General features: G+C 44.0%; 1 protein-coding gene across 3 annotated transcripts in view; it reads left to right on the top strand.

Moving 5' to 3' along the window:
• The window catches only part of ARL13A (ARF like GTPase 13A), a 260804-nt gene that overhangs the window by 67249 nt on the left and 170431 nt on the right, over nt 1-23124 (top strand). For all 3 annotated transcript variants that reach the window (XM_086966790.1, XM_086966792.1, XM_086966793.1), the window contains exon 2: nt 11617-11724. In XM_086966790.1, coding sequence (XP_086822916.1) covers nt 11617-11724 — 108 coding nt within the window. The remainder of the gene's footprint in view (nt 1-11616; nt 11725-23124) is intronic.

A 23124-nucleotide genomic window follows, 5' to 3' on the forward strand; every position in this document is an offset into this window, starting at 1 on the left:
AGCGCGACAAGAACCGGCTTCCCTGGCACCTCTGACCCCTACCCACATCGTCAGCTCAGCTGAGATCTGTGGGTGCGACGAGACCTCGAGGGACCGGCCATCATCAAAACCTGCACGCTTTCTTAACCAGCACAACCACCGAAGGAATCCTCTGGTGAGTGCTCTGGGGTCCGAGAAGCCCCGACCCTGAGCAGCTCCAGCACCGAAGTGCAGTCTCCCAGCATCTCCACGATCTGCGTGGGGCCCTTCTGCTTCGCTGTTCAGCACGTTGTCCGATCACTAGCCGCTGGCTTGTGACTCTTTGACGACAACCGACAACCAACGCTGCTGGTCTGGTTGCTCCAGACTAGCCTGTGCTCCCTTCTGCGAGAGGAGCACCCCGGACCCTCCTGGTCCACCCAAGACGCCATTTTAGGCCCACCACGTGGCCCTGAAATCTGCCAAGGCTTGTTGCCCCAATCCTGGGCCCAGCGACGCCGACAGCATCAATCTTCGTGGGACAGCTCGCACCTCCATCCTGGTCGCCGACAACGCCTCCTGGTCCGTGAGACTGCAGAGCCTAGCGTCGCCCACTCACCTAGTCGAGGTGACGATCATCAGGTGCCCTCCTGGTACCCTCTGACTACTGGCTAGTAGTACGAACTTGGTCCCCTCTGCTTTCAGGTGTCATCTATCTCTGATCCAGGCTTGGATCTCTACGAACTATTTCCACTGGTCGCCGGCCAGCAACTCCTTCCTTCCGGCTCCTGGCTCGTCAGCGAAGACCCCCGACGCCTGTAAGACTTGTGCAGCCGCAGCCCTTGTGGCTAGGTAACTTCGGCATTTCGGTGCCCGCATAGCCTCCTTACTTAAGGGTCCCGAGTCCCTCGCTTCCGACTTGCCTTATCGGGTCCGCCCGAGACCACTAAACTTTCCGTGCCCTCGGGCACTTGTATTGATTGTGCACTTGAAGTATTTTCCTAAGAGTTTCGTTGTGTGCTTAGTACCCTGTCCTCATAAAGAGTACAGGGCTGTTGTGATTCTAATAAATACACTGTTTATTTTCATAACACTTGTGTGGTGTCCTTTCACTTGGTGTTCAAAGGGTATGTGATGGTATAACAGCTGGCTTAACACGCCCTCTAGAGTTTAGCCCGAAGACTGCTCGTATCCACGCTACTAGGATAGCTGGTCTAAGGTTGACTTACAACCAATCACCATAAAGGTCGTTTGGACTGATGCATAGTGGTCGCTAGAATAGTGAACACTGCATATCGGGCCAACTTCTCACACTAATGCCACCAGTAATTTCCCTCAATGCAGGCACTCTGCCACTATGGTGCAAGGGTGCCAGTGTTGGTGCTAGGCAGCTAAATTGGTGCCAGCGCAGGGAGAAACGCACGGCTGCACCGTATTCTTGTGAAGCCCTGCAATTCAGAAGTGGTGAAACGTGGGGTTAGGCCATGGAGGCTGGTGCCATGCTCCGCCACTTCCCTAGTAAATATACCCCTATGTTGCTCTGGTATTTCAAATATCAGTGTCATCCCAGGATCCATATTTCGTAGGTATGCATCCTGCTATTTGAAGTAGCACCCCCTCCTTAGTGGCAAAGGGGCCACTCCCACAAACTTTTTCAAAACATGAATAGACTTTGTTCATGTCAGGCAGCAAGGCGCTCTACATGGCTAAATGCAGAGGCACGTGGCTGCCTGAGCTGAACTTTGCTGCGGTGAAGATTTCACAGCCTTGTGGGCATGACATCCTCAGCCTGGCAAATCGCTTGGAGATCCTACCCCTAATGATGAAGGGGGAGCTCAAATAGACTTGGACCTAGGCACTTCAAATTTAAGCCATTAAGTGCTCAGGGCTGACAGTTCATTAGTGACGCCTCATTCCGGAGTGGTGTGGAGTCAGCATTCTCACTGACCCCATCCCACCCTGTGGCGAGCAAGGGACTGCCACCTCCTCTCATTGGCTCCCCATTAACAAGGTAAGCCAATGAGGGGAGATGGCATGCATGTGTGTATGTACAAATGCATGTGTATTTGTTCATGCATGCTGTGAATGGGTATGTGTATGAATGTGCGTGTGAATGGTGGGTGCATATGTGTGCTTGTGAATGGTTGGGTATGAGTGAGTGTGCATGTAGATGGTGAGTGTATCTGTGTGTGGCCCGTGCACCCCCGCTAAAATTTCCGGCCACCACTGGCTATTTGTATGTAAAGTACACTGCAACACAACCATTTCTGCAGAAACTGATTGCATGCACCACTGGTAACCATGCAAAAAAATTAATTTCCCAGCTATGTGTGTGGAGCTGTGGTCTCCCTTTGAAAGGATGTCCTTAATGGTGTACTAAGTGTGTACCACTTTCCTTGAATCCTGCAAGTAGTACACCTCTCAACAGCCTGTTTGCACCTGTGCCTGTGTCTGTGATATGGAATTTGTACAGAGACAATGGCGGTTCCCTCTCTTGATTATGGCTACAAATGAGGAAATTCCGCCTTAAGATTTTGTGTAGCAACATATGCACCCATGTGATCTGTATTAGAGTAGGGGCAAGGCAATTATCTGCAGCCCCTTCTGTAATGCATAAGTGCCCTTGAGAATCAAAAAGAGAGGGCGCAAGCTGTGCTTCCACGTGGCACGTGTGCAGTATAGCAACTGTAGCATCAGTAGGAAAACATTGATTTTTATTTTTGACATGTGGTGTTTTCAAGCACAGACACTGGTACAATGTGCCACAAAGATGTTATCCATAGAGAGGCCCAGAGAGATAGAGAGACTGAAGTGATAATAAAAAAGCTGAAGGATCAAGATGCGTGTGTTCTAGGTAAAAACTGAAAACAAGGGAAAAAGTAAACATAAAAGAAGGTTACGTGAGAGTGTTGCTGGTGTAAAAACGCCCCTTTCCAAGAAACAGACAACATGGATGGAGATCAATGAAAATATGTCAAAGTTGTATTACAATAATGTTGATGCATCTCTTAGAACCAGAAGGTAGATACATCAAACACCAACTCAATGGCACACATGCCATGGACAACACTAGCAGAACCGACATCCGGCATGAAAGGACCTGGATGCAGTGAGCCGCTCCCACCTGAGTTACAAATGCAGACAAACCTGAACGAAATCAGGGGTGATGCGGAGGGACAGATTTTACTCACACTGATTTCCGCCCAGTTTCTCCCACCGTAGCACACGTCACACTTTTTTTGTATGACTGTTGTTGCTGCTTTTGTTCACAACATGAAAATAAAGATTTACTGCATCTCATGTTGTGAAGAACACCGTGGCCTCTTGTTCCCATTTGTGCCCTTACTGTTTGTCAAATTGTTTCCATGTGTGCCCTTACTGTTTGCCAAAGAAAAAATGTAAACAATTGAACAAAACCAACGTTTAAGATTTATAACGATGTATAGTCAACAAAGGCACAAAGCACAACTGAACAAATGCCATCTCCCCTCCTTAACCTCCTGGAAGGAATGTCAGGAGATCCATGTTTTCCTTGTCCAGAGGAGGAGCTCAAGTGGTCTCCAACAGAGTCCTTTTAAAAAATATATAAATTCTGTCACAGTTTATGAACTGGTACAAGCTATTATTAAATCTCTTAATGTCCCTGCAGGTCCCTGCAGAACGTACATTGCCAAAATAGTTACTCATTTATAGGAGTGATTTAATTGCTTCTTGCTGTACCCAGGAGCTTTTTAAATATTTACCTTTCGGTTGCTCCCAGTTTACAATCCTGATGGACAAAAGCAAGCAGTATGGAAGTAACACGTTCTGTCATAAGGCTCCAGATGTAGGACTCGATTCAGAAAGTTATTTCTGAGTATAAAGTAAGGTTAAACACACCATTGAAACATGACTTTTGCATACAATCCCTATCAGTGATTCACAAATACAGAAACGTGAAGTGCAGTTTGCATAACTTCTACAGTCAGTCTTATGTTCACCATGGATGAGTTGATGTGACACAGTGGGGGATATTTACAATAAAATGCCGGGGCCAGGTTTTACGCCAAAATTTGTATCGCCACACTCGGAAATTTTTTAAATGCAGGGATGCGCCATATTTACAAAAATACGGTGCACCCCTGCATTTCCCCTAGCGCTGGCACTGAAAAAATCGCAGGCACCACAGCACCATGTTGCAAGGGTGCCTGTGCTGCAGGGGCGATTGTTTATGTGCAGGAAGGGACACCTTCCTGCACATAAACAATCTTGAAAGGCGGTTTGCTGTTTGTATGTGTGTGCAGAATGAAGTACACCTAGACAGATCAAAATGCGTTTAGAAATTAATACTTTCTCCTCGTATCGCCATTCTAAGACCTAGTTTTCCTGGTCTTCATTTTTGGAGCTGCCCTATCCTTGTAAATATGCGGCAGCGCCAAAAAGCAATGGGTGTTGTGGCACAATGCCCACTGCAACACCAATTGCACGCTCCTTTTACACTAAGTGAAGCATGAAAAGGGGCCTTATTTACAAGGTGGTGTTAAGTCATGGTAAGTGGCTTAACACCGTTTGTAAATAAGGAGATTGGGATATTGCCACCAGAACATCACTGTGGTGATACCCCCTTATAAATATGCACGTGTGTCAGAGGTGTAGGCACTGAAACACAAATGAGATGAAGACCCCCAAGGTTGTACCTTTTCTGGTTTTCACAAACATTTGTGAAGCATTTTCTACACGTATTTTTACTTTTAAACGTAAACACTAATGATCTTGTTGTGGGAAGTTTGGGAAATCACCTCAAGATTCCTAATTTTGGAATGAGAGACATGCCCTATCAAAATAAGAATCAATGAATATAAAAAGGCAATAGAAATACATTTTATAAACTTCAATAATGTCCTAACTGGTTCCGAGAAGAATATTGGTTACCAGGCCACTTTGCACACGGGGGTTCCATAAACAAGCGTGGGGTAGTGATGATGTGCAAAGAGGCAAAGGGGTAAGAGATTAAGGTTCTAAACTTAACGGCGAAGCTTTATGGATAATGAGTAAGGGCTCAAGAGAAAAGGCTTAAAGGTAAGGGGTAAGGGGAAATAGCTAAGGGTGTAAAAGTAAGGGGTTACATTGAGTCATGGTGGAGGCGCTTCTTTACTCACTTCTGTTATGTTATGTTATGTCATTTGGGTATTTATTATAGCGCACGTACAGCAGTAGGTTTCTTGGCGCTGAGGTTCCGAACAGAGAACTGCCAGGCAAAGAAGCCATTAATTATAGGCCAAAGTAAACAGCCAAGTTTTGAGCTGCTTTCTGAAATGCATGTAAACCACCTCAAGCTTCAATGATATGGGCAAAGAATTTCAGAACCTTGGTCCCAAGAAGGTGAAGCGGATCCCGCCAATGTGTTTGCTCTTGGTTCGGTTGAAGCTTTTATTCGATATGCAAGATATCTTATAAGCGTACACAAAATACAGCAATATACAAAACTAGAAAAAGCATTAATTAAATAGCAATATTTAAATGTACATATTTAAAAGGATAAAAGGACATGTAATGCCAAATTAAATTAGCTAAAAATGAATTAAACCGCTATTGACAATCTCTTGCATCGGATCAACCAAAACTGTTTTAAAAATTTGGCTACACCACAAACAATGGGGGGGGAAGTGTCCGTCATTAAGATGCGCAGGGCTACTAGGTAACTACGCGTGCCCATATTGCGACACAGGGGTTTAAGCCAACAACTCCTGGGTTTAGCATAGTCCGGACATTCGAACAGGATGTGCGTAATGGACTCTATATTAGTGGAACAACATGCACAGAACGGGGACATGTGAGCACCTGATTTCCACTTTGACACCAGAGCCCCAACTGGAAGGGAGCCCACTCTAAATGTAAAATACAATGCTCAATCAACTGGAAGGGTAATTAGGTCCAGATAAGGCTCGTAAACTACTACATCCTTTACTGTTAAAAAGGCAACTGTAGATTTACAATGTCCAGAGTTTGTAACTAACTGATCCGCGACCCAATTCCAGTATAGTCTTTTCAGAACCTCTTTTGGTGGAGCCGATCTTGATAACCAACAGTCCCCCAGTCCAAGTTCCTCCAAGAGTTTTTTGGTGTCTCTCAACCACTTAATCTTTGCCCAACCGCCCAGGCTCATTATCTCAGCCAACCCTTCAGCATACGATTTTAACTCTTCACCCCTCCAGATACGTGTCCATAAGAGGAGTGGGCGAAGCTGGGCTTGGTCTTTAATACTCTTACATCCTGTGTCCAGCAGCACAGGGACTGTTGGTGTGCTCGGAGGGATGGCGATTAAGGATTTCAGGAGCTTACTCTCTGCTGTTGCCAAGGAGTCCAGACAGCAATGCCCCCACAGTTCAGTCCCATACAAGGCTGATGTTACTACCTTAGCCTTGTAGATGTCAATTACTGGGGCAAGCGACCTCCTCGGTGATGCCCGGAATTCCCTCAGGAGGGCACCTCCTACTCTCTTATGGTTCAGGACCATCTTGGTAATGTGAGGTGACCAATTCATGCTATCCGTGATCCGAATTCCAAGGTAATCAAATTCGGATACTTTCTCCAAGGCAACAGAATTGAGAATCGGAGGGCGGCCCAGTTTCCTTGGAGGGTTTAGGACTAGAAACTTAGTTTTATCCACGTTGATTACTAAGCCCTTTGCAACACAGAAGTTCTGGAAACGGGTTAACAATTTCTGGAGGCCTTGCGGAGTCTTTGAAATCAAGAGCGTGTCGTCCGCAAAAAGCAAGGTGGGAATCCTCACTCCTCCGAGACAGGGGTCTGGTGTTTGCTCTTGAATCTGGGAAACACCAGAAGATTCAGGTACATTGATCTCAAAGTACGCGGGGAGAGTACTTGCTGATTTGTTAAGAGATGAAATTCGGCCCTGTTCCCTGAATAGCTCAAAAGAGAATACAACCCATTTTAAACATGGTTCTCTGTTCCACTGGAAGCCAGTGGAGATCTTTTAACAGTGGGGTAATATGACATCGTCTGTCCTGAAGATGGATGATTCTGGCTACTTAATTTTGAATCATCTGAAGACGATGTTTCTGCTTTTGTGGAAGTTCGAGATGGAGCACATTACCGTAATCGATTTTTGATAAAATAAGAGCAATCACTACTTCAGTACAGGCCTCTTTGCTGAGAAAAGGTCTGATCTTACGCAGCTTGCGGAGTTGGACAAAGCAAGAGGAGGTAACTGACCCGATCTGGGCAGTCATTGAGAGATCTGAGTCAATGTGAAATCCTAAACTCTTTGTCACAGGTTTAGGGAGAGGAGCCACCCCTAGTTCCAGAGGCCAATGAAAGGAGTCCAGTAGCTGACCTTATTTCTGGGTATGATTATCTCAGTCTTGTCAGAATTAAGTTTGAGTTGGTTATTGTCCATCCAGTTTTTTATGTACCGCATAGAGTTCTTAACAAAGTCTTTGGATTCATCTGAATTCTCCAAGGGGAAAATTAGCTGCATGTCATCAGCATAGTTAAAGATCTTTACCCCTATCTGCCGGAGGTTAGTGATCAAGGACTGTATATATATGTTAGAAAGAATTGGTGAGAGAGCGGAACCCTGCGGGACACCACAGCTCACTTCTACCATGTTATTTTTAAAAGGGGAGAGCCACACAGACTGTTTACGACCCTCTAAAAATGATCTAAACCAATCCAAAGTTGGACCCCTGAGACCTGCTGCGGCTATACGATTCAACAGAGTTTTGTGGTTTACGGTATCAAATGCCGCAGATAGGTCGAGGAGGACCAGAGCCTGAGAGCTATCAATGTCTGCACTTCTGGTAGTTGACGCCAATAAGGAGTTTATCTTTGGTGGGACTTCCAATGATATCCTTGGTCATGATTTGCCCACAATACAGTTGCCCAGAAAAGTCACCTCTGCAGCACCAATTGTGGCTTCAAAGTGTAAAAGGATGACAGAGAAATCTGTCCGCACTAAAAGGAAACAACCCCCATGTTCTGATGTTCTCCAATGTGATTTTACCTCCTGGGTATGGATGTCGTCCAGGGCCAATCCGCCATCTCAGTCTTCGAATGGCAAGGACAGTCATTGCTCTTTTACCTAGGCTGATGCTACATCTGATCTATCCGATCTATTAGGCATAGGGCAACTCTTTATCATTGCTATATGCTCTTGGTTAGGCTTGTCATTGATCAACTCGTACAAAGCAATGTTGAAATCTAATTAGTATCTCTGAATCATAGGGTCTGCTTCTCAAAGATCCTGCCGAAACTTGCTCTTTTAGTGTTATCACTACATTTTGAACATAGTACAGCAATCATGGGACTCGCAAAGAATTGAGTGGACCTGGGAAACGCCAGCTGTGGCTGCATCCAAGGAGTACTCACATGCTTGAGCATTCATACATTTAGAAATTTAGCAAGTCTACACTGTTACATGAATAAATATAACTCAAATGTGCTTTTGCACTCATTCACTTTTCTTGTTGATACAGGGGGAACATATTTTGCCACTTCTTCTACATCCCCACAACTTTGTGGGCTTCTTTTTTCTTCTTTTAAAATGGATTTACTGACTTTGACAAGACATGCACATAGATTCATTATTGGTATGTTTTGCGAGTCTGTATTAGCGATTATTAAGGAATCGCTATTACAGACTCGCAAAACGGGATTCATGTAGAAATCGCAATATTTATTGCGATTTCTACAGCTTCCTTATTTGCGATTAGCTAATTGCTAATCGCAAATAAGGAATAACTCCCCATTCATTCCTATGGGCCTAAAGGCCCATAGGAATGAATGGGAAGACATATCAATGTGCGAATCGCTATTAGCGATTCGCATGTTGCGTTTGCGATTTCAAGGGTGCAGGGTTGTCACCCTGTTGCACCCCTGAAATGATATTTGAAGCTGGTGTTACGCACACACATGTCCCAAGGACATGTGTGTCTGTAACATACAACTTAGAAAAATGCACTTAAGTGCATTTTTCTAAGTTTCTGCTATTTACCACGAGGTTTGACTTTGCGGTAAATAGCGGCCCAAAATTGCGAATTCGCAATTTTTAAATGTTTCATGAATTGCATTTAAGGAATCTCAAATAGAGATTCCTTAAATGCAATTCCTCGCAAATTTGCGAATTCTATAATAGCGAATTTTGCATTTGGGTTGATGAATCCCAAATGCAAAAATTGCGCTCGCAAAGGTCCAGATTCTCAGAATCTGGCCCTTTGCGAGACGAATTTCCGTTGATGAATCTAGCCGTAAGAGCCTAATTCAGAGTTTAGGGGATGGGATAAACATGGCGGTGATGATGCAAATTTCTTCATTTTTCAAACAAAAATGCATTTAAATAAAAGTGCAAACATCAATGTTAAATAGCACATGTATTATGAATAAAAGAAATAATTTGGGCAGTAGGTAATCACACTTCGGCATTAAAAGCATGTAAAAGAAATAATATTGTGCTGATTTAAATTAACTTAATTGTCAATGCCATATTAACAATGTATTATATGTTAGCATTAAAAGGCCTATTTTTCACGTGGAGCTGTTGTTTTGCACAAAATGTTTGTTCTTTCCCCTGCAGATGCTGTCATTTTCGGGAAGCCATTTTAGGGGGTCATTAGGATGGCAGGCGGACTTTGTCCGCCCGCCATCCTATCGGGAAACAGGACCGCCTGCCATAAGGGCAGGGGTCCGGTGGGGGCAATTAGGATGCGCCCTGCCACAGTGGCGGGCACATCCTGCATTCCTGTCATTGTGGCGGGCGGTGCAATCAGCACCGCCCGCCACAATGCCAGGAAGGCATGTTGTGCACTTCCATGCACAACATGGCAGGCACGGCACAGTGCCTGCCATGTTGTGCATGGAACTGCAGGGGGATACCATAGGTACCCCCCATGTGCACCCCCCACCCCCCAGAGTCCCTGGGGTCCAGCAACTGTGGCTCATGACGAGCTGAGCTCGTCATGAGCCACGGTGGCCGTGTGTTCAAGACGAGCTGAGCTCGTCATGAGCATGGGAGGGGTAAATATGGTGGCGGTGTCTGTTAGTGTGCGGTAACATGCTTCGGAAAGGCATGCAGGAACAGTCAGCGGGGGCCAGTTGCTGGCCCCCAGGGACTCTGGGGGTGGAGGGTGCACATGGGGGGTACCTATGGTCATATCTTCACACAATGTGACGAAACACGTGTTGGCTTACTTTGTTCTTAATGTACTGATCAAAACAGAACTATAAATCACTTTCCACACTCCGCTGGATTTCAACTATTTATTTTCTTGTCTAAGCGAACAATAAGTTCTTGTTCTTACATAAGAACCCATCACCTTTACGTGTGCACAGGATCTTTGCATGTATCTTTGGCCTATTATGAAGACCTGAGAAACTGGGGAGTTTACCTACACCCAGAAGTTTATTGAAATCCTGTTGGATGCTGTGAACAGAGAATGTGATCCTTGTTTTGATTAATAATTCACTGTGCATATATAAGAGTGTGTTTCTGGAGTTGATGGTCGCATACTGGAGATCCTTCCCTGGGTTTCCTGAGACCAGATCTCACTTTATGAGAGATTACATTTTGACCCCATTCCTGTTTATTAGATGTCTGCCGAATTATAGCCGAGAATACTTTCCAGCGCAACAATTTCTTTTTTTTGAATTGCAAAGTCTTCAATTCTTTTGCATTTATTCTCTCATCAGAACTCTTTTATTGGGTTTCTGAAATGACTCTTTATTCCATTCTTAATCTAATTAGAGCAGGAAAATTCCTTTTTGGAACACGCTTGTTGAATTATCTCTATTTTGACTATAATCTTTACAAATGTTGTGTTTTATCTTGTTTTGAAATATAAACTATTGAATTATTTGAATGTTTAATAACAATTACTGAAGGCTATTACCTTCTGAATAATATAAAATGAACTTATTAGAATTAAAATCTTAAACTCACAAAAATCTCTTTGACTTTACAAATGTCAAAAGAATCGCCACTACTAAAGGATTGATGTAAACGATTGCTCCTTTTAAACTCTATTCGTCGGTGAGCAAAGGTTCATAAGACCAGTGGTGGTGGCTATTAGTTAACTGACTTCACACGAAGGGTAATATATAACATTTCCCATGCTCTCAATGGTTAACTCGTCCGCAGTATTACAAATGTGTTATATTCAATGGCAATAATAATACGGTGGGCAGTATATTCAAGACAGATCATGCCATCCGCCAAACTCAGACCCTAAGCGTCCAGCTGTTTTGTAGTGGAAAATGACTTGCAAAAATATTTGGAATACCCACGACTCTTTGAGGTTATAGGAGTTCATCTCTTTCAGATGTTTCACTCTTGACCCCACCACCCTCCTTTGCAGATCGATTCACTTTTAAAATGTCACTATTCGGGTTGAACTTTAAACTTCAAATAATGCATATTTGGCGAGGAATCCTAGCATTTCTGATTCGGTAAGTGAGGAATGGAATGCTGCCCTCCAGTGCTACTAACTGTGTGCCTGTGTTGTACTTAGGTGTGGAAATAGGTTAATGAATTGGGCCCATGACTTGTGTATAATATTCATTTTGCACTCGGTTCTTTACATCGGCGAGAACACCGATGTAAAGACATGTGCATCTGCAATTTCCTCCTTGTTTATGCAACTCATTTTATTTCTGATATTTCAGATTTAAAGACAGAACAGGCTCAACCCTATGTGGTCCCGGCCAGTGGACTATGTTCCATCTCCTGTCTAACTGCTGGACCTGGGTACAGATGAAGCAAAAGCCGATCAGGTGAGTTGTAACTCGTTTAGTTTTAGTGATGTGCCTTCTCTCTCAAAAATAGTCGAATAAGCAGTCAGTATGTAGTTAAGAGATGTCGACTTGATAATGTGGACACTTTGAAATCATTTAACTTAAGATAAAGAAGCAGCTTTGCATTTCGCAAACGTATACACTGTAGTTTGTCGACGTACCACATCCCCTCAAATGTGAAGCCTAAAAGGTGAAAATCTTGAGGATGCACAGTCAATCCCTGTTTGACCCGTTTAGCATTTTTCCGCGTTTGACACGGTTAAGTATAACATACTTCTTCAAACATTAGAGAAGATGGGTGTGCAGGGCAATGCCTTAACTTGGCTAAATTCTTTCCTGCTAGACCATGTCTTCCAGGTACACACTCAACAGTCTCGCTCAAAGCATTACCCATTATCATCTGTGTTGCTTCAGGTCTCCAACCTAAGCCAGAACCTATTCAATCTTTATGTAAGGCCACTTGGGGATCAGGGCCGGACAGGCTACCGGGCAGTTTGGAATGCTGCTGAGCTGGGGGCTGAGTTTGTTGATGGGGACCTGCGTGTACTAAACAAAATTCTTTTTGCTTTCATTATTTCGAAGCACAAACAGGTCTCCATGAACGAAATCAGCCCCCACCACAGTGAAATCAGCCCCCAGCTCAGCAGCATTCCAAACTGCCCGGTAGTCAGTCCGGCCCTGTTGTGGATATTGTGGAAAGTTGCGGTCTATCGCTTTTTTCATTTGCTGACAACACCCACATTGTGGTCTCCCTGTCACCCAAGTTTCAACTTGGATGAACGTTAACTCCCACAATTTCAATGGGGATAAGCCTGAGATTCTGTTGGTGGGCAGCCACGTTTGGAGACCCCATCTTTGGCCTGAGGCTCTGGGTGCATCTCCAACTCCAGTACTCGTTGTCAAGAATATTGGCTTTTAGAATCGTTATTGGGTGGTTGTCTCCCAGAAGCCCGAAAATAGACGACTGGCTGAAAGACATGGCAGAATAGATTAATGTGGAGGGGTGTCAAATGAAAATAACAAGAAGTGACGAGAGGCTAGAGGAGGATATGGGAGCCTAGGCAGCGATGCTCACCGAATTGCTGACACCACCTCCATAGGCTATAGGATGAACCAATCCTGCTAAGTCCGCTTTATGGTATTGGAACTAGGACACATGAAGGCGGTGACTCACTCATCAGGGACCTGAGCAGGTGGGAAGGAAGGGAGAGGGGTGAGAGTAGAATGATTAGCAAAATATACGAACTAGGTACGCTTGCACCAACAGCTACAGTTTGTTGTACAATGCATGATGTATTTTTCACTGAAATGCTAATAAAAATTATATTTAAAAAAAAGAACATTGGCTTTTGGCATGACAACAAGCTGCCTATGAGCCATGAGATCACCAAGGTTGCATCCATCTGTTTTGGAAATCTAAGATGGCCAAGGAAAATTCTTGGATGTCTTCCTATTTCAGCCTAAGAACAGTGATTCAGGCCTTTATTATTTTCAGGCTGGAGTACGGTAATATTCTTTACCTAGGCGTCCCAAAGGTCTTGCTCAAGTGGAGTCAGATGGTGCAAAATGGAGCTGCTAGACTTTAGCTGCATCCTCCTAAATTCATGTCTATTGCCGGCCTTCTCCATGATTTCTAGATATGGGGTCTATGTTTGGCAGAGATATGCACCCTCTCCTAGTAGGAACCCACAATCCTAGTCAGGGTAAGTGTAGCACACACTATGTTTACCTGTGCTCACCCTCTGGTAGCTTTGCTCAGAGCAGTCAGGCTAAACAAGTACACACACACACACACACTAACACAGGAAAAACACCACAAAAGTACTCCACACCAGTTCGGAAAAGTAACCAGTATTTTTCTGAGTAAAACAAGACCAAAACAACAAGAATCCAACATACACAAGACTAGATATGAAATTTCAAAGATTAAAATAAAAATGCAGTTCTTCGAAGTCTATAGCTCCAAACGGGGCTATCTGGTCGTGCTTGACCAAAACAAATCAAAAAGTTATTTCTGGCTGCGATGGAGGAGTCATGCTGACCTACTTTCAGTACCTTGGATGGATCGAAAACCAAACATGATGCTTCACGCAGAGGTGGTGAGGCGTCGCTGATGCAGGTGATGCATCAGTTCCCTAAGGCGAGCAAGGTTGTTGTAGCTTTGCCACTCCGGGACGATGCTTTGCACAGAGGAAGTGATGCGTTGGTTGCTGGCGCGAGGCCTCAGTTCCTGAAGATAACGCAGCGTTGATGATGCATCGATGTTAAGAGTGTGGAGCATTGATTCAGGCTTCCGCTCAAACCGCAGCACCGAGACCGCGCTCCTTGAGGTTTCGGAAACCATTAAAGGGGTGCTGGATTCCGGGGGCAAAGTCATGCTGGTGTTGTTGGACCTGTCGGCGGCTTTTGACACCGTCCCCCATGAGGGGGGACGGTGTCCCCCATGAGGGCCTGCTCGCAAGACTCTTTGAGATTGGCCTGCGGGGGACGGTGCTCAAATGGTTTTCTTCCTTCTTGGCCGGCCGCCGGCAAACGATCTGGACATCATCTGACACCGCTGTAATGCCGCCTTTGGGAGTCGGGGTCCCTCAGGGCTCTATATTGAGCCCGACCCTATTTAATATCTATATGACCCATTTGGCGGCGGTGGCGGAGTCTTTTGGTGCCCGGATCGTGTCGTATGCCGACGACACCCAGCTCCTCTTCTCATGTGAGAGGGGTGCTGACTTTGACGGGGAGAGTATCCAGAATTGCCTTGGGGCTGTGTTCGCATGGTTCCAACTGCACAGCCTCAAGTGCAATTCTGATAAATCGGAGGTACTCTTCTTCGGGTGCGATACGGAGCCCAGCTGGCAGGCCTGGTGGCCCATCGACATGTTCCCTCCATCCGGCTCTTCTCCCATGGCTAAAAACTTGGGGGTTAAGATGGACAAGGGGCTGACGATGAAAGCCCAGATCCTGGGGGTAACCGGCACCTGTTTCGGCCTGCTAAAAATGTTGCGGAAGTTTCTGCCTCTCTTGTCCGAGGAGCACAAGAGGCTGACGGTGCAGGCCCTGATAGGCTCCAGGTTGGAATATGCCAACAGTCTGTACCTGGGCCTGCCAGAGTATTTGCTGCAGAGGCTTCAAGTTGCACAGAAGCGGCGGCCAGGGCCATCTTTGGCCTAAGTAGACGCACCAGCGCCTCTGGGTTGTTGGTGACGCTACACTGGCTACCCATCCGCAAACGGATTGCCTTTAAGGCTCTGACCTTGGCCTATAAAGCTCTCCATGCTGTGGGAGCTAAACATCTTCAAAAGAGACTCACTTTTTACCACCCTACTCGCTCGTTGAGGTCGGAATCTCTACTTCTTGCGGCTGTTCCGCACGTGAAGAGGGCTCGCCTAGGGGGCCGCTCCTTCAGTCTGCTGGCCCCACAGATGTGGAATTCATTACCGCTCCCTTTGCGGGGGGCGACTACTCTTCTTGATTTTAGAAAAGGCCTCAAAACCTGGCTGTTTTCTCAATAGGTCTGCCTGTAGCCCCGTTTCTTTTGTTGACTTCTTAACTGTTTTTATCTGTGTTGTGTTATTCTTGAAACCTGTTCACCTTACCTAAAGCGCCGGGATTCTCTTTTTGAGTAACCGTTGCGCTATACAAAAAAATAAATAACATAACATAACATAACATAACATTACGCAGCGTTGAAGTTGAACTGCTGGACAGTTGGTGATGCATCGATCAAGATTCACACAAGGCCAGGGCTGGTCAGAGTCGAGATGGTGCATAAGGGAGGTCGGGGCACGTTGTTGAGACTCACGCTGCGGTGATTCTTTGGAGTCTCTGCGGCAAAGTTGGGCTGGGTTGAAGTTGAGGTTGTTGCTTTGCACACTCAGTAAGCAGTGCACATGGCTTTGATGCAGGCAGCGGCTCTTCTTCCTGCAGAATGGCCTCTGAACAGAACTGTTCCTTGTATATGGTGGCAGAGGTCCAGTACTTATACTCATTTTAGCCTTTGAAGTAAGGAGACTTCAAAAGAAAGGTATTTGTAGTGTACAAGACCCTGTCCTTCCTGGCCCAGGCTCCAGATACACTACAGGGGGTACCCAGCTCTTTGTTTGGGTACAGGCACAGCCCTATTCAGGTGAAAATGTCAACTCCTCCCACCACTCTAGTTCAGTAAGTCCCATCAGCTTGGTGATAGGCCATCAGGATATGCAGGGCACACCTCAGCTCCCTTTGTGTGTCAATCAATCAATCAATCACAGATTTGTAAGTGCGCTACTCACCCGTCAGGGTCTCAAGGCACTGCGTGAGGGTCTCAAGGCGCAGTGTATGACTGTCTAGTGTGAATTCACAAGGCCCAACTGTCATCCAACCCGGAAGTATATTCTAGGGACAGGCAGAGGCACAGAAGGGATCAAGTGAGAAAATGCCAACTTTCAAAAGTGGTATTTTCAGATCTGCAATTTAAAAATCAACTTCACTAAAAGATGTGTTTTTTAAATTCAGTTCAGTAAAACTTTATTTTGGTCTGTGCGACTATAAAAGTATACTAAGAGCACACAGTGCATTACAGTTCATTACAGTTTGAAATTGTTAAAATAATACCCAGTCCTCTTTGCAGAAATGCAGTTACATCACTTTTGTATTACACAAAGAAAAGAAGGATCTACACTAACACATAACTAAGCCCAATAAGCTTGTTGAAATACATGTGCGAGGTGAGTGCAAGACAAGATGCAATAACTTAAAGAAAGCAAGCACCAAGTGGTTGTATGACGATCCATCGCGTGCAACGTCCTCGCGGGCGTTCGCATCGCGGACAATACATCGCAATGGTACTTACATGGGCCATTTTGTCATCGCACGACGTTGCGCCGCAAATGCGGCCGTGGAACAGGATCGCGTGTCACATCGGCGACATAACATCGCGCGACATGACAACGCGATGTTTCACAACACCTTATACCACTCAATAGTCCAAATGTGGCTTAACCTCTTTTATTGCTTCGAATTCCCTTTTCTTTCCATCAGGCCATTCTGATCATCTGTCTCTTTGTATCATTCCTTCCTTGGCTTTCAGTGCATCCAGCGGTATTAAAGACGTAACAATGTATGTAGTGCTGGAGGTATTTCATTTTTTTTTTTTAACTAAATTGACATTTTTCGAGAAGCTCATTGTGTCGCACAGATACAGGTACATCACAGCAATTTCAGCAAGAGTGTTGAGACGCAGTAATGGTGCCGAGCGAGTAACAATAACCAGCAAACAACAACTCAGCGATAATCCCTCAAACTGGTTCTGCACTTTTTAGGGGGTGATGATATGTAATGGAGAACTGGGGGAGGTATTTAGGGGTGTGGGGGGGGCATGTTAAGAAAAGGGCTGGTGTTCGTGGGGTGGCGTTGGTCGGACTGTAGAGTGCAGTATCAGTATCCTTGGGATCGATCCGCTAATATCATGGCAGGGAGAACGTGAACTTCTTTGTTAGACAAATTTGGAGCTCCTATTTGAAATTGTTGATTAGAGGTGCTTTCCTGAAAAGTGTTGTGAAGAGTTCTATGATGTTGCAGCCATTCTGGAGAAGGCCTCTTTCAAGATTTTGTGTTTGAGAGGTTTAGGGATTTGTAGTAGTCCACTTGTTTTGCTCTAAAAGCACGGGCACCTCCTGATAGATTTAATTTGGTTTTTTTTTACAACTGGTATGCCAACGCCTACATAAAAGGTAGGTATTTTACCTTTCCGTGTTTGCCAAGCTTCTACATAGGTTTGCAGGTTGTAAGGGAATTGTATTGTCTGTTTCTTTTCCACTTTTGTGAGGCATTCTTTCAGAGTTGAAGAACTGCATGTAACCATCTATTAGTCATCCAAGCCAAATTCATGCTATGTGCAATTATTTCTGTGCCTCTTCTTTGTACGGTACTGTGATGATAGTGCCTTCCTCATACTTCACAACATTAAATTGTAAACTAAATTACAAAGCACCTTAAGAGCCTCAAATGGGTGCCTTTAGATCTGTGACTTTGGTGACAGAATGTTTCCTGCACTAAGAGGACCTTCTAATGCGTGAGAGCGCAATCACCAAATGTAAGGGTCAAACTACTCTTGTCCACCCTGTGGCAACTTCGTAATCTCAATAAATCATCAAGGAACCTTGGGGTGATGATTCTGAGCGCATATTATGACTAAGCATTTCAATTGACATGATTAATGTGTTGAAAGGATGCTTCTTCCAGATGAGAACCGCTAAAAAGACACAGCTGAGCGAAGACAAAGGGTGAAAAAAATGGCAGTGGGCAGTTTATAGTATTACATACTTTTCTATGTGAAACAAACTTTTGAGTCTAGCACCACTATTAAGAAGTTAAACCGATAAAATTGAGATTGGCTGTAAGCCTAAGCATCTGAAATAACGGCTCAGCAGTCTGAAAATCCTATCCTTTGGATTTCAAATATGAATGCACGCTTGTGTGTCCAAACTAGCCCCAATCACGTACAAGGCTGAGAAAATGGTTGTTGACCACCACTCACATAGCACCTGGCGATTCTGCTCGTATATCATCTTGCTATGAGTGGAGGCTCGAACCTTGTCTGACAGCACCAAAGTCTGGCAACCTATCCGTCAGACCACATGTTGTTGTATTTATTGACGCTGTAATTGCCACATGGTGTTGCAGTTGCACATTGCAAAATCATATGTGGCTCCTACTGTTTTAAATTACGGCATTTTCATATCTGTTTGCGCTGTAAAGTGTGTGCTCGCAAAAGTGTCTTAAATAAACAAGCCACTTAATGTAAAGTATGCCGGTATTTTTCATATCTGTTAATGTTTCAATAAACAAAATGCGATTGCGCTCGCAAAAGTCTCATTTTAAATAAACAAGACACTTAAATTCTGCTGGCAAAAGTCTCTTAAATAAACAAATGCCCGGTAAAGAAATGCCCCAAACAAAATGCGATTCTGCTCGCAAAAGTCTCTTAAAATTCTGCTGGCAAAAGTCTCTTAAATAAACAAATGCCCGGTAAAGAAATGCCCCAAACAAAATGCGATTCTGCTTGCAAAAGTCTCTTAAATAAACAAATGCCCGGATTCCGATGTAATGGCAAAAGTCTCTTCTTAAATAAACAAGACACTTAATGTTTCAATAAACCAAATGCTCGCAAAAATCTGTTTTAAATTACGGCATTTTCATATCTGTTTGCGCTGTAAAGTGTGTGCTCGCAAAAGTGTCTGCCCGGATTCCGATGTAATGGTTAACGATGTACAAGGAAATGCGATGCACTTGCATGCGTCCTGATGACATGCGATGGGATGTCGTGCACGATGTAACAGCAGCGATGCACTGTGAGCGCGATGCGATATATCCGCTGTAAGCGGTGCTTCCCGCACCAAGTAAGACCCATCAATAGTGGCAATAAGGATACACAAGTTAATCAAAAATGGATAGGACACTTGTAACCACTTTGCCAGGAAATATATATTGTAAAACCCTCATAAACGCCGTGTTTATCGAAGTAGCGGTTTATCTTATTCTCCGCCCCACACTAGCGTTGTGGCAATAGTCATAGGGTTAGACAACTCGTGCTTTTGCCAGCCTCGCCAGAGGCAATCTCTGGTGTATCGTGGCAGTATCCAGAGAAAAAAAAGTTTTTAAACCCACTGGTAAGTTGTCATGAAAGATAAAAATAGTCTCCAATCAACAAACTGATCTTTATTAACGTTGTGGGACAACTATAGTAAAATAATAAATGAGTATGCTCTAGGGACTGAGTTAAGGGTCCTCAGCATATCACTTTAATGGGATACGTCGACATGTTTCAGCTCACTGGGCCCGTAGGTCTATGGAGCCTTCGTCAGGACATGAAAACACACAAACAAAAAATAAAATGAAATACTTTCACTATTTGTGAAGTAGATGGGTAACTAAAAACTTAATAGTCTTACCCACTGTGGTTCAGCATTCACCACCTCTATTTAGGGTGAGTATGTTGCGAACCTAGAACTTGCATCGATTATACTCCCTCAGAGGGTTTGGACAATTAGTCCCAGGCCGCGTGGGAAACTGGTTCCGCGTCTTGTGCTGGCGTTGATTAACTTGTGATATGTTCTGGGGAACTGATAGGACAATCATTCCTCTTCCCTCCTTTTGATAAACACGCAATAAGGATACAGTTAACTTAAGCAACATTAAAAATCCATAGGATAATCGTACAATGGTGGTTCATTATAGTTGCATTGTAACCAATATAAGACCAAGAAATGTACATATTTACAACAATAAAAACTTGACTGACTTTAAAGTTAAAAACAATAAAAAGGTTTTAAAAAAGAATTTAAAAAACCATAAAGAATTAGGTACAATGTGCTGCTTGTGGGTTAATTTGTGTGTAAATTATTCATTTATTTAGAAGGGTAGAGAATGCAGGTTATGTTTATAGCATGCAAGGTCAGATAGATATGTCGGAGTAGAAAACTGGAGGACTAACGTGGGTTTCATTTTATTAAAACAGCTTCCCCTGACGAAGAGCAAGAAAGGTGCTCGAAATGCATTGGGAATAATTCTTTTGCTGCCACACATGAATTTTAAATGTCCTGACGCAATGTAATAAGAGGCCTGGATGGGCACAATTATTTTGTGTGAAGCTTATGGACATTTGGACAGTTTTTGCCGTGATTAATGAAGTCAAGATGGATAAATTATGAAAAACTTCGAAATAAAATGAATTTACAATTGAAAACTTGGTAACACATGTTTCTGATGCTGTGCGAATGGGGTTGCGACACAGTTATGTTGCACTCTTCTGAGCTTATGGCTGGACTGACATATGTACAAAGATCCATCGCCTATGCCACATTGAGGTAAAAAAAAAAGATACAGCAAAATCAATGGGCTTGCAGGTGTCTTTCTTCAAACTCTAAATGCCTCTATACAATATACAATATACAAACCCTAAATTCCTAGACAATGGGACAAGCCAGCGCTTCCTTGCTAGTTTATAGGCAGGGCAGAAAAAGAGGACATGAATCTCTGACTCTTCCTCCCACTTACAGGCTGGGCACTCTCGCAGGACCGTGTTTTACCAATTCCAGGAAAAAAAACAGAGCGGCAAGGTGCTCAATCTGACCTGGACATATAATTTTCTTGCCAGAAATGGACAAATGTCATCTAAAAAAGGCTCAAATAAATATTCGTCTTTCAAGGATAAAGATTTGACCGTCAAGTGTCCTATGGACGAGCTCCCTTGCACCTCTGCTAGCTTGCTCATTCGTCAGGCTTTTACCACTTCGGAACGTGAGATTACAAAACACGCTTCCTCTGGATTACTCCACAGGCTTGGTTTTCCCAGCCTACTACATTCTTTTTTTATAAGGCTGAACCAAGGGATTGTTGCTGCTCGCGGAAAGCTCAACATCGCTTTTAATTCTGCTCTAGAAACTGCTAATTATGGGGGTCACACAAATTCTGCGCCAGAAAGTTAGGGGTCTGAGACCTATCTCTTATTCTGCCCCATACATTGTTGCACCCCTGGCTTGCACCTTATAAATCTCCACTATAGGCCCAGCAGGTTTGGAGGAAAAAATTCTCAATAGTTTAGTAATTCCTCCAATTTTTAAATTCACATTACCTCATTAATGTTTTGCACCTAAGACTCTTGGTGCGCCTATGCTCCTCCTTTGAGTTTCCAGCTATGTCTGCTTTGTGTTCAGCGTTCTTGCAATCGTCTTTTATGCTGAGATTCTGTCCAAACCTGTGTTCCTGCTGCTTGTTGTCAAACTAGCTCCTAGTTTCTATATCCTTGTCCTTTTTTTGTTACCTATTTTTCTTATTACTTATTAAGCTACTTTAGTTTCTCCTTTCTTTTTCTTGTAGTTACAGCCCCTCCTTCTTCGTTGTATCCCAGTTTTCCAAATTCAGTCTGCATACCTCTAGCCACCCCCTTGATTGTATGCAGATTAATTGTCTTGTTTTTCCGTGTTCCTAGTTTGGTGTGCTTACTTCCAGTCCTGTTTTTGTGTGCAGATTGCTAGCTTTGTATTACAGTGTTTTCCTAGCCTAGTTCTGTGTCCTTCTTTGCTGTCCTTATTTGTGTGTAGATTATGTATCTTGAACTTAAATATTTCTACATGCTTCCTGTTTAGTTGGGTTCATGCTTCTTAGAATCTGGTCCTGCCTTTTCCTGAGCCCTGTTTCTGTTTCACTTGGCTTCACTCGAGTTTATGTTGAAACCTTATTTCTACTGAAGGTGCCAGTGAGTTCAGAGGCTCGGTGTCTCTTGCACAGAGGCTCACCCAGCACTTTTCGTCCACAAGAGCTGAGTATCTTTCACAACTCACCTACCACGGAGCGTACAGACTATTACTTCTGGCAGTTTGCCTATTGTTCCTCTGCTTCATATTTTCTTATTGCCTTCCAATTGTATGTTGTACAGTTTTTGCCTTGTCTTTCTAGTTTTGTCTTTGCAGTCAATAACCAGTACATGTTCAGTACCCTAACCTCAGCCCATTTCAACCTGCTCCCCAACTTCTGTCCTTACTTCTCCTTCCAAGCTTGCAGGTGCTCCCTTGTGTATGCCAAACCCCTCTTCCTGAATTATCTTGTCCCTGTAGAGATTCAGTTTTCCTGGATAGTCTAATCCTGTCTCAGCAGGGGTCCTGAAACAGCTCTTAAAGTCTATGATGGATTGGACCTTGTAAAAAGCAACTACTGGCTGATGGGGGCGGACCAAAAGCCGCTATTTCTTCTTAATTACATATAGTGCTTAATTTGAGCTGGTGGTTTCCGGTGCTCGGCACTGGCACTTAATTCCGAACACTGATACTAATGGCAATCTGCCACGTGGAGGCCCTGTCTGCCTAATTTTGAGATGAGCACAACCACAGTGTTTCCTAATGTAATCAAATGAATACTACCAGCCACCTACGGCATTCCTATAGCTTTGGGTGGCCTGGAATATTGTAAGTTGTCATACGTGTAGGAGTGCGCCATTAGTAGTTGTGCTGGTTCTGTCATTGGCAGCGCTGACAGGGGCAGTGGGTAGTGCTAGCTGTAGTGTCATCCTGAGTAGAGCCCTGGCACTTGCTTTGTTACAAATTAAGCACTGAACATGTTATTATTTTTTTTTTTTTTTTTTTTTTTTTAAACCTTTATTTGTAAAATGCACAATACACAGCGTCTGCCTACAACCCTGCAGGGCCGGCCGCTATGACACATGGAAAAAGGATAAAAAGGAGCTAATAGGACAGAACGCCTTTAAAGCCGTCTCTAAGTAAGGAGTATCGTGTGGAGCCGCGAACCATAATAAGAGGATAGAGAAAGGTTTAATTTTATGATTTTGTCGAGTACAAATTATAGCAGTACAGAAAGAGTAGAGGCCAATAAATGAACAGGATAGCT

This window comes from Lissotriton vulgaris, chromosome 4_1, assembly GCF_964263255.1.
Source record: "Lissotriton vulgaris chromosome 4_1, aLisVul1.2, whole genome shotgun sequence".
Taxonomy (NCBI): Eukaryota; Metazoa; Chordata; class Amphibia; order Caudata; family Salamandridae; genus Lissotriton; species Lissotriton vulgaris.